At 40.1% G+C, this 12,974-nt stretch overlaps 1 protein-coding gene across 10 annotated transcripts in view; it reads left to right on the forward strand.

Annotated features, from left to right (window-relative positions):
* LOC122342771 (calcium-responsive transactivator-like) overlaps nt 1-12,974 on the forward strand; it is a 53,189-nt gene that overhangs the window by 35,951 nt on the left and 4,264 nt on the right. For 5 of the 10 annotated variants that reach the window (XR_006250647.1, XM_043236866.1, XM_043236868.1 and 2 more), the window contains 2 exons: nt 544-636; nt 5,939-5,962. The exons of 1 other annotated variant lie outside the window; for it this stretch is intronic. Coding sequence is in view for 7 of the 9 variants with exons in the window: in XM_043236866.1 (XP_043092801.1) it covers nt 544-636; nt 5,939-5,962 (117 nt within the window). In the remaining 2 variants the exon portion in view is untranslated. Of the gene's footprint in view, nt 1-543; nt 637-2,338; nt 2,454-5,938; nt 5,963-9,811; nt 9,947-12,974 lie in introns of those variants that run through there. 4 more of the 10 variants (XM_043236867.1, XM_043236865.1, XR_006250648.1 and 1 more) reach the window with 3 other exon arrangements.

Here is a 12,974-nt window from a genome sequence, read left to right on the forward strand (position 1 = left end):
CTCCACCTGTGTCATGCTCTTCAGACATTTTGCCTCGGTGTGGGTCTATGGTCTTTGTTCCTCGCAAGAACCACGTGAGAATTTACGTTATTTTGAGTTGTTCTTGTTGCTTTTGTGCAGCAGATATATAATATTTTATTTCTTTTTAACAATTTAATTTTAAGATATTTCCATTTTGCGGAGTCCCGCAAATAATTTTATTCTCCGCAACCCGCACACACGAGGACCTTACCGCCCGCACCCGCGTTCACATATCAATTTCGCCCCGCGCCGCACTGGGTTGCGTCGGGTCCCGCGAGACCCGCGGTACTCCCGCGGGATTGCAGGTCTCTACCTTGAGGAACTCCATACTGCACTTGTGATCAATATGATACCTCTTCAATCACTGCTATAATGTTTAAATTACATTTACCTTTTGTATTTTTAGTTGAATTTGTTTATGAGCTAACATCTGTGAATGTCTACAAGCTTCGAGGGCAACTTGTTCCACTTTTACTTTTTTCGCTGTGAGTGTGTATTATGTCTATTATGTGTCCTCAACAGGTCATGGGGAGTATTCCTATCAGCAGTCTTCCTATGGGGAGCAGAATTATGAGAGATCCTTTGATGAGTCGTCACAAATCTATTATGAAGGAGGTGAGTTCCAACTAAGTATGTTCAGGACCAAACTCACAATTATGCATTTATTAGAATATAGGGTTGCAAACACCCGTGTTGGTATATGTGGTTTATGGGGACTCCCTGTAGGCATAATTATTTTTATACTGTACAAACATAATTTTCTATCCCTTACACCTACACCTAAATGTAGTTTTAAATTAAGGACACAGGAAGGGATTTCAATGAAATACTAAGTACTTGAATGAGGGGTTATGCAGTACTCACTATAACAATTAAACAACTATGCTTGATTAAAACATAAGGTTAAAGAAAATGTTAGATGTTGAATATTTTAGCATCAAGAAAAGAATATGATTTTCAAATAATTCATAGTTAATAATGCTGTTAATTGAGCTTTGTCGAACATCAGTACACTTAAGTGTTTTTTCTAGCATTTTATCATATAGGATGCTTTTGTGAGCTGTTAGTTGATTGAAGGTTCTTGTTTGTGGTTTTAATTCTCTAGAGAATTTCATACCAGATCACACAGTATATTTTAAATCTAAATGAGACCATTTCTTCTGCAAGAGAATGCCTCAACTTTCACTGTGCAGTTAAGGCACATAAAAATGACATGGAGGTTTTGCTAACAGCCCTCCTTTATTTTGGCCCTTCTTGTTTACACCATAAGATATAAGATTGTCTTCTTCAAGCATTTTAAGAATCAGTGTGGACGAGCTTAGACCAGCAGATTCAGGAGGTATTAAATATCCCAATATGTGTTCCTTTATCTCTATTGTTTTGCTAGACCTTTTCAACACATTTTGGATAGTTTTCCCCAAGTATGTGATCCATTGTGCTCCACTGTCAATCGTCAAGCTTTGTGGACGTCTTGGAGAACAATTTGCAAAAGAGGTGGCAGTGCCAGTCGCATTTCCATTGTCACTACCGGCGCTTGATCGTGCCTCCTCAGTGCTTCAAGAGTAGTTATGAACAAAGGGCGCGTTTCTCTGTGTCTGGAGAGGGTCAGCTCCATGCGGATCATTTCATAAAGTTAACAGATAACACCGGCTTCAAAGACTTTTAAAATAATTTGAGCACAAAACTCACTTTCAGATAACAGCGGTGACTTCAGTCCCTGTCACCCCATGATTGTTCCATACCCTCAGTAGTTTGTCATTTAACCTTTTAGCTCACATTGATAAATACCATTCTCAGTATTTTGTTTTTTAATGGGAAACCAAGGCTTTCTGAAGCATTTGTGGCTTTTGTAAAATCATGCTGAAGTTGTGCTTCATTACTCAAAGCTTGCAACATCTGGTGGTCGGATTAGTTTTCTCCACCATATCTGACAAATCATGGTGCTAAAAAAATTGTTTGGGTGGACTGTTAGCCTTATTTTCCCACGGTGGGGGATTTTAGCCAAAATCCAATTATTAAAATCCTAAAAAGAGCCCAAACTCTTGTACAAAATGAATGAAGTCAGAGTTACATGTGAAACAGTGTCTTGTGAAGTATTCATACCCCTTAATTTTTTTTCACATTTTATGTTGCAGCATTATGTTAAACTGCTTTAAATTCCTGTAAGAATTTACACCTAAATATTTAACTACATATTACCTGAACTAAATATTTAGCTGAAGCATCTTTACAGTCTTTTTTTTAACGCGACAAGCTTTACTCATCAGCATTTTGTCATTTATCTGCCATTCTTCTTCTCTTCTTTTTCAACTCTCAGGCTCTGTCAGGTTGAGTCTTTAACAAAGGTAGCAACCCGAACAGGCAAACACAACAGGCAAACAGAATCCAAGAGATGAAGGCGAAACAAACAGGCAAGGTCATATACGTGATAGCAATCAGAGCAACAGGAATAAACACTCAGTAAGGCAGTGAAACTGGCAATACTTCACAAATCATATGTGGAAGAGTCTGTTTAAATAGCCATGAAACGGTAACGAGTGAGTCAAGCTAGTATTTGGGGGAGGGTTCCCTCTGGTGACCAGGCGTTACAATGCTATATTTGACTGGTTTCAATCCCACTCAAGGACATTCACGGAGTTGTCTATAAGACACTCTTGCTGTGTGTTTAGGGTCCTTGTCCTGTTGGTTAATTCGAACAGAGAATTTTGTTTCTCAGAGTCTGAGGGTCTGAGGGCCCTCGAATCCAAGATGGCGGCACGGCAATAGCACGCAGCGGCCACTCCGGAACAAAAATTGTGTTTTTTGTTTGTTCGAGACAAAATTTTGTATGCTTCAGCCAAAATTTCATAGGGCATAGACCACCAGACACTGAAACTGCTCAGAAACCACGCAATGACTAAACTGAGAGACGACGTTACACGTGGACTCTGGGACCTTGGCTTTCTGTGCGGACCAGGCCCTCAGTCCTCGCTGTCTCCTGATGCCGAAGGCAGGGGAAGAGGACGCCGCAAGCGGTGTTTGAGGAAACAGAAGCGCGGTAAACGGGCGGGTGTCCGTGCTAGGCTAACCGCTAACCCTAGACGGCCAGCACTCCCCTCCATCTTTCTGTCCAACGTCTGTTCACTCGACAATAAGATGGACTACATTCGACTTCACCAAGCTACACGGCGTGAGTATAGGGATTGCTGCATCTTTGTCTTTACGGAAATGTGGCTCAGCGACAGAGTTCCGGACACCGCCATTCAGCTAACCGGGCTAACCGCATTTCGTGCTGACAGAAATGTTGCACTGTGCAGTAAGACTCGTGGTAGTGGCATGTGTGTTTATATCAACACGGAATGGTGTAAGGTCTCTGTGCTTATATCCAACTATTGCTCATCGCTAGAGGAGTTCATTATTGTCAAATGCAGACCCTTTTATCTACCCTGGGAATTCACTACCATCTACACTATCGGAGTTTACATTCCACCCAGTGCTAATGCTAAGGAGGCTCTGAGCGAGCTGTACAAAGCTATTAGCGAGCTGCAGAACGCTCACCCCGATGGACTGTTTATCATCGCTGGAGATTTCAATCATGCAAATCTCAAAACAGTGCTCCCTAAATTCTATCAGCATGAGGACTTTGCTACGAGAGGAGCGAACACGCTGGATCTTGTTTACACAAACATTCCTGGCGCGTATCGTGCGGAGCCCCGCCCCCACCTCGGCTACTCAGACCACATCTCTGTTATGTTGATTCCAGCATACAGACCACTCATCAGACACTCTAAACCGGTTCTGAAACAGATTAAAACCTGGCCAGCAGGATCCATCTCTGCTTTTCAGGACTGTTTTGAGTGTACTGACTGGGAAATATTTAGGGAGGCTGCTACCAACGGTGATTCTATTGACTTGGAGAAGTACACATCATCAGTGACTGGCTACATAGAGAAGTGCATTGATGATGTGACTGTCTCCAAGAGCATCACCACACGTTCTAAGCAGAAGCTGTGAATGAACGCTAACGTGCGTGCTCTCCTGAAGGAGCGAGACTTCGCCTTCAGAGCAAAGGACCAGGCAGCTCTAAAAACAGCGAGGGCCAAACTGTCTCGAGCTATCAGAGAAGCAAAGCGCGCTTATGCTAAAAGAATCCACAGCCACTTCCAAAACAGCAGTGACTCACGGCACATATGGCAGGGCATTCAAGCAATCACCAACTACAAGACAACTCCACCTGTCTGTGATGGTGACGCCTCCCTACCAGATGCGCTGAATGACTTCTACGCACGTTTTGAGGCAAAGAATAAAACAACAGTGAGGAAGTCCACCCCTCATACCAATGACCCAGTACTCTGCTTCACCACAGCTGACGTGAGGAAAACACTTTATAGAGTTATCCCACGGAAGTCTGCTGGACCGGACAACATACCAGGCAGAGTATTAAAGGAGTGTGCAGAGCAGCTAGCTGATGTCTTCACTGATATCTTCAATATCTCTCTGAGCAGCTCTGTCATTCCAACGTGCATCAAAACAACAACAATTGTCCCGGTGCCTAAGAAGTCTGTGGTTTTGTGCCTCAATGACTATCGTCCCGTCGCTCTCACACCAATTGTGATGAAATGCTTCGAGAGGCTTGTCATGAGGCACATCAAGTCACAGCTACCACCTTCACTTGACCCATTACAGTTTGCGTATCGTATTACCCTCAGCAACTTATAGAGAAGCTAAGCCTGCTGGGCCTGAACACCTCTCTCTGCAACTGGATTCTGGACTTTCTGACAGGCAGACCTCAGTCAGTCTGTATCGGGAACAGCATCTCCAGTACCACCACACTGAACACTGGAGCTCTTCAGGGCTGTGTGCTCAGTCCACTGCTGTTCACTTTGCTGACTTACGATGCACAGCTCCAATCATATAATCAAGTTCGCTGATGACACGACCGTGGTGGGTCTCATCAGCAAGAACGACGAGTCAGCATACAGAGATGAGGTGCAGCAGCTCACAACTTGGTGTAGAGCCAACAATCTATCTCTGAATGTCGACAAGACAAAGGAGATGATTGTTGACTTCAAGCGAGCAAAGAGTGACCATTCTCCGCTGTCCGGCGTCTCTCTGCCCTCTATCACAGACATTTACACCACACGCTGCATCCGCAAAGCCCACAATATAGCACAGGACCCCACTCATCCTTCACACACATTATTCACCCTCCTGCCATTTGGAAAGAGGTACCGGAGCATTCGGGCCCCTCACAACCAGATTGCTTAACAGTTTTTTCCCACAAGCCATCAGACTCCTCAATAACCACACCTGAATGGACTTCCTGTCCCATAAGCATTCTTGCACGTCATATTTATTGTTGTGCACTTCATATTTATTGTTGTTTGTATTTTGTGTTCTTGCACTAATTATGTCTTTGCCTTGCACTAATTTTGTTCTTGCGCTGTTTGCACTAGTTTGCACACTGGTTTGCACTCTACTCCCCTGCTGTTTGCACTAGTATGCACACTTTGCACTTTATGTGGCTAAGACACTGTCTTAGCTCAATATGTGAGTTCTTTTGTATTGTGTTGTAAGTGTGACTCCATGTAGCACCAGGTCCTGGAGAAACGTTGTCTCATTTCACTATGTACTGCACAGCTACAGTATATGTAGTTGAAATGACAATAAAAGCCACTTGACTTGACTTGATTTTAGATGCTTTTTTTCATTCTTTTTTGCAAATATTTACAAGATTAAGGATAGAAAAGATGTGATATAACATAATATGATGACAAATTTGACTGTTGATTGTTCACTTTTAATCTAAAACTGTTCAGTGCGTTAACCTTTAATCTTATCACTATCGTTTCCACCCGTGTTTATGCTCCTATTATTGTTTTCTTTTTCTGATCTGTTTAATTTCTCCTTCATGCTCGTTCACTTGCTCACATGCTAGTTTTTACAAGTTCATCAAATCACGGTGAGTAAATGTCTTCTCCCTGCATTGTCACATGCACCCCCTGCCACATGTATAGTTTATCTCTCTCTGTCTGAGATCAGGGATTCACATGTGATAAATGCAGGGAAATACCTTTTATGTATATAGCGCTTTTAACAACACAGATTGTATCAAAGCACTGAACTTCAATTAAGGACAGTAAGAATGTGAAGGCTGTAGATACTTCTTTGGATGCGACTAGTTCAGTAATTCATGTACAATGTTAGGTTCTGGCATTAGTGCCCCTGCAGCAGGGCAATTAGGTGACTGTGATGAGCAATAGTCATGGGTCAAAACATTGCTCTATTGTATAGAACATGAAAATAGAGACACCAGCCACCATAGTCCAAAGTTAATTCGGAACCAGAGCGCCTGACATCATAGCAAACTTAAAAGTGCTGGCTAAAGCTATACGTAAATTCAGTAAGATTGTTATCTACGGCTGCGCTAATGATGTTTGACTTCACCAGTCGGAGATCACTGAAAATAACATTAAAGAGCTGTGTGAACACTGTAATATTCTCTGGTCTCCTGCCTGCTTACCAGGGTGATGAGATTCACAGCAGATTGCTGGGTCTCAATGGCTGGATGTCTAAGTGGTGAACGCAGACAACATGGTTTTCATAGACAGTTGGATGAGTTTCTGGGCCAGACTCTCTCTAGAAATATGGCACATAGTCTTAGAGCTCACACTTGACTAACTAGTGACCATGTCAGGAAGCAGACAGACTGGCTAAAACCAGATGAATTCATTACTTTAAATGAGTCTACCCCTAAAAATGACTGCTATAAAAATGAGCCACGTTTAAAAGGTAAAGGGGGAGGTGTTGCTACAATTTATAACAATATTCTCAGTTCTTTTCAGAGGGCATGGTTTAAGTATAACTCATTTGAAGTTTTGGTGCTGCATATAACATTATCTATAGAATCATGTGCTAGTGAGAAATCCCCTGCAATGTTTGTACTGGCTACTGTATACAGGCCACCAGGACACAGCACAGATTTCATTAAAGAATTTGCTGATTTTCTAACTGAGTTAGTACTGGCCGCAGATAAAGTCTTAATTGTTGGTGATTTTAATATCCATGTTGATAAGGAAAAAGATGCTTTAGGATTAGCTTTCTTAGACATTCTGAGCTCTGTTGGGGATAGAAAACACATGTCTGGACCTATTCACTGTCGAAATCATACTCTAGATCTAATACTGTCACATGGAATTGATGTTAATGGTGTTGAAATTCCGCAGCAAAGTTATGATATTTCAGATCATAAACTCTGCACCTTATTACAAGTATGGTAGAACCATCACTTCTACCATAAAAGAGTGCTTTGTAAGTAATCTCCCTGATTTATTTCAATTCCTTAGCACATCCAATACAACTAAAAAACTTTATGTAACAGAAATGCCCTCTCTTTTTTCTAGCACTTTAGATACAGTTGCTCCTTTACGCTTAAGAAACAATCTGACTCTGTGGTATAAAGAGAACACTCGCACCCTAAAGAGAGCAGCCTGGAAAGTGAACACTGATGATCCTTCGGGATGCTCTTCACAACTATTAAAAGATTTGCTTCCAGAGGTCATAGATCCTATTTGAACATTATTAATTCATCATTGTTATTAGGATATGTCCCCAAAACCTTCAAACTGGCTGTAGTTAAGCCTCTCATTAAAAAAACACATCTTGACCCCAAAGACTCTCTTATTAGTGCTATTAGATCTTAGCACAGTGTTCGATACTGTCGATCATATTCTTTTGAATAGACTAGAAAACTATGTTGACATTAGTGGAAGCGCCTTAGCATGGTTCAATTCATTTCTATCTGACCGCTATCAGTTTGTAGCACTAAATGAGGAGGTATCGTATCTCTCACAAGTGAAATGTGGAGTTCCTCAAGGCTCAGTGCTAGGACCGTTACTTTTCAACCTGTACATGTTACCTCTGGGAGACATTATCAGGAGACATGGTGTTAGCTTTCACTGTTATGTTGATGATACTAATTATTGAACCTAAAAACTAAAAAATTTAATAATCTAGAACACTGTCTAACACTTGATCCATCCATCCATTTGCTACTGCTTATCCAGGCCGTGTCACGGGGGCAGCAGTCTAAGTAGGGACACCCAGCCTTCCAAGACGCCCAGACACCCAGAGATGTCTCCCCAGACACCTCCTTCTGGGGGAACACCGAGATGCTCCCAGGCCAGCTGAGAGACATAGTCCCTCCAGCGTGTCCTAGGCATTTCTTGTACTCGTCTTTAATGTACTCATTATATTAAAAAAGAATGGTGTCTACACTAATATTACTTTGTTTTTTTCTTATTTTGTTTCTCTGAGACTGGAACAGATGAGCCCCGTGAACAGATCACTGGAGCCAGATGTACATACACACACTTATAAGTCCTTTTCACAATCCGACACAGCTGCATTTAAAATTCAAATTGAAGTGCTGGGCGTCCGGTCAGAGGAGAACTGGCCCCAACTGAGTCTGGTTTCTCCCAAGGTTTTTTTTTTTCTCCATTCTGTATGGATGGGCTTTTGGTTCCTCTGGCTTGCTTTGTTGGGGACACTTAACTTCTAGTGATTATCGTTGAATTGATTACAGAGACCGCCTCTGCATTTAATAACAAATTGTTCAATCTTGTCATTATAACATCCCTGTAATTGTATTCTTCTATTTTATACTATTCAGTGCTTTGATACCATTTATTTTGTTAAAAGTGTTTATATATATATATATATATATATATATATATATATATATATATATATATATATATGTGTGTGTGTATATATATATATATATATATATATATATATATATATATATATATATATATATATATATATATATATATATATATATATATATATATATATATATATATATATATATATATATATATATATATATATATATATATATATATATATATATATATATATATATATATATATATATATATATATATATATAGTGATTGATTGACAGCTGATACAGAAGCACCAGATTTTCAGAGAAAAGACGGAATTGACACTTTTTTTAAAATAGCCTTTGCATATCCATTTGTATTCTTTATCAGAAATGGGAATAACGGCATTATAAATTAACTGCATTACTGTTTCCAGTAATGAGTCCTTGCTGAACTGCGATCATCAATAAGTATTCTTTGTGTTAATGTTCCAAGTTATCCTGTGACAGAGTCTGTTGGATCTGCTTGCCTTGAGGCACCAGGGCCTCAGGTTATTTGGGGTACAGGCAGTAAAGTTCAAGCATAACTTTTTTTTTTATAAATTTACCTTTTGTTTGTTCCTTCTAAGTTGTCTTAACCTAAAAATATTCACCTTTCAGGTGATATCACTTGTGGTTAAATGAATCAATCTATTGTTTAATCTCTCTGGCTTCCCTTTATATTTAAAGTGGCTCGGGGATACATCTGTGCCTTGCAGGGGGTCTAGGTATTTCACCTACTAAAGAAAAAGAGGAAGGAAAGGATAGGTAACATAAAGAACAAACAAAATAAAGCCGCTATTGTTTTTTCCTAGCATGGCTTGCAACTACTGTTAAGCTAAGGGGTCAGGTGCAACTAGTGTCATGTAGGATAGTTCACTTTTAAACTAAAATTTGTCAGTTTATCAGCTTACCCTTAGGGCATCTAAGGTGTAGTTTTTTTTCAAACAGTTGTAGTCTGTCAGTCATATGGTATAGGGAACTTTCTCTATGAGAGAAAAATCTATATTAAACCATGCCCCATCGTAATGATATGTTGATGGCCTAAAACATGAAACAAGCAGTTTGTGTGAGAAAATTAACAGTATTTACTGTATATAGGTTTTTACCTCTTGTACACCACCATGTCCAAGTGATCTGAGGGCGCACGTGCTTCTGCTGCATGACGTGAGAAGATCTGATGGTTTTACACAGCTGGTTGAGGTCTTTAATGGTCATCCCATGTGCAGCTCCAAGGTCAGTGTGGATGGGAGATTCTCTTTCTTTGGCAGGTAAAGGTTGTGTGTGGTGGCTTCTTTCGCTATATGCCAGTTCTTGGATGTTGCTCTGTTAAGCAGTGGTGAGACTGAGCGATGTTTCTCTTTTATCAGTTCCTGTTTCTTATGAACAGGTTGAAGTTCTTTTCTGACCATTTAGAGCTCATCGTTGGTGACATATAGTTGTTGGGTCAAAATGTTCATTTCAGTCCTGTACCTTTTAAGGTGGTCTTTCAAGGCACAGATTTAAGCATTCTTGTCTTTGCTGTCATTCTTGGCTTTCTCTAGTAGCTGTGCAGCATACTGGAGTCTGTTTAACAGATCTATCTGGGCATCTTATGCATGTTGTTGATCAAGCTGAGCTGCTGAGTGCTTGACTAGCTCCTCGTGATTGTTGTTCTGGCTTGAATCTTCTGTCAGGAATCTCTCAGGATTATGGTTGTTATTAAAAATAGTAACAGTTCAGACATCTTGGGGGTGAGGCTGTTTGTCATGCCTCCCAACCAAGTGTTTGCATCTTCCCCATGGGCAGTGGGGTCTGCAGTCTGTGGCATGTTGGCACGCTGGGGAGAAAAGAGAGACTGATACAGATCTAGATGGAGTAAAAAGCCTATGTGTGTTGGGACAACTAAGTGTTGTGTCAATGATTGTGAACCACTAGTGAAGTGTGGTGATGACTGCTGGTCTCAGGGTGTGACTAGGGCTCTGAAGACTTTGTCAAGGAAAATAAGGAAAATAGAGAAAAGTTGAAGAACAATTCAATGAAAAAAAAATTTATTCAGTTAAACATAAATTTTTTTCAACTTAATGTTATCAAAAAGGTATACAGTATTATTATATCACAGCATTAAACAAAAGTGCCTTGGCCTGATGGACCTGCAACAACGCGGAAGTGTGTACCCCAGAAGTAGCTTTTTTCATTTCCAGAAATGTCTGGCTCACCTTCCGATGCAGCGATTAACTTCTTGAGCCCAAGAGGGTACAGCTGATACCCCACGTGAGGGTCCAGACTGCCCCTTTTGCAGCTCCACTGGTTGCAGAGTTTAAGCATTGTGCCACAACCCAAAATGGACCTCACCTTGTCTTCCAAGACACGCCGAGTTTGCCAGACTCAATGCCGTCTTTAAAAAGACACAGCCGGCAATGCTTTTATAGTGGTGAGGCAAAAAGGAGATGGCCGCTTGCACACAACAGTTGGCAACCCACTCGACACAGGAATGAAGTAGAAAGGGAGCCAAACGTGTCACGCTCGGCTCCTAAGCAAAAAGCTGAATAAAAAAAAAGCTGAACACTGCACCCACTGCTTATTTATACTCATGCTGTAATCAGCGCATGTCAATCCTCATTGGCTCGTTTAAATACACTCAACGTAGATTGGTCTCGAAGCGAGATCCCACTTCGTCGTCCGACGTGACTCAGAGTGACCGACTGAAAGGGAACCTAACTTACACAAACTCTCACGGAAAGAAAACAAACTGAAATAAAGAAATAGAAGTACTAAGACTAGATGTATTTTCATGTCATCGTGGCTATGTAGTAGCAGACATTCAGGCTGGAGTGGGAACGGCTCTTAAAGAATGCAAACCTTGAAGGCAAAAGAGCATCGTTTAAAAACCAACTAAAAGCATAATTTGAATTGTGTCTTGAGTATTTAAACTCAGCTTTGGACACATCCCAAACCGTGTTTTAACCAATAGTTAACGTTTAGCTCAGGGTGGTGGGTATGTCTCCTCCCAAAATCATGAATCGAATCAGTCACATGGTCCAAATGTTCCCACTTTTCGGAGTATAATTTTAGACATAATTTCTATAACATGAATATGATACTTTTGACTAAGAATTGATTGGCAGAAATGTTTCAAGCAAAGAGATCAAAACTATTAACTATTTCCTAGTTAATCATAATACATACACAATGAGTGGTTAGCACATTATAGTTAAATGTGCCTTTAATTATTGTACCCACACATGATGCTTGTGATGTGTTGTGTCTTTGCCCATTAATCTTCATTACTTGACCAAAAATTGACCACGTCCTTGCTGAGTTAGGATCATCAATAACTGTTCTTTTGTGTTAATGTTCCAAGTTGTCCTGTGACAGAATCTGTTGGATCTGCTTGCCTTGAGGCAGCAGGGTCTCCTGGACACATTTGACATCCTGTTGTCTTGGGCCTCTTTGTGGAATCCAGCTCCTCAGGTTTCAGTTTTTGATCGAATCTTAAGTTGTCTGATTCTCTCGGATACCCTACTTAGGTGTCTCTTACATTGTCCCACAGAAACATAAAAGTGGTGTAGTTTATTGTGTAATGTTTTATAATAATAGTTTATTCTATTTAGTGTCTTTTTCATTCAAAAACATTTCATTTTGGGGACATCCAAGTTATTTGACATATTTAAAAAAGTAACATAATAGTACTTTTTTCCAGGTAATTAGTTACTTTTATAATAATGTAACTCAGTTACTATTTGTGAGAAGTAACTAGTAACTACAACTAATTTCTTTTTTAAAGTAACATGCCCAACACTGTTCTCTATAGGTTAACATGAATTATATTAACCTACCTTGCGTTACTGTTTTTTCCTCTTCCTTAGTTTTCTTCTTTATTCTTGTATCTGCACCTGAAGGTTATGTGCTTCTATTATATAGTAATGAATAATGAATGAGTGAAACAAATTCCTTGTTTCTGATTCTGATTCTAAGTGAGAGTTGTGCTGCAATGCCACTGCTTCTTCTCTGACTGAATGTTCTTGCTTCCTGCTGCCTGTTAACATCAGTTTGTTTGTTGTCATTTTCATTTAATATTTTGTTTTTGTGTTGGGATTTTCCAGTAGTTTAGAGTGAGCATTTGAGCATATTGTTCTATGTGCTGTCACAAGACACAACACATTCAGTAAAGCTGTCTGGAATTTATCCTTTAGCCTAGACCTGTGTGTCGTTTTTTGTTTTCTCTAATAGCAGTGCCTTCTCCACTTTTTGATATAAAAAAGCATTGTTCAAAACATTATAT

This window comes from Puntigrus tetrazona, chromosome 4 (assembly GCF_018831695.1).
Source record: "Puntigrus tetrazona isolate hp1 chromosome 4, ASM1883169v1, whole genome shotgun sequence".
Taxonomy (NCBI): Eukaryota; Metazoa; Chordata; class Actinopteri; order Cypriniformes; family Cyprinidae; genus Puntigrus; species Puntigrus tetrazona.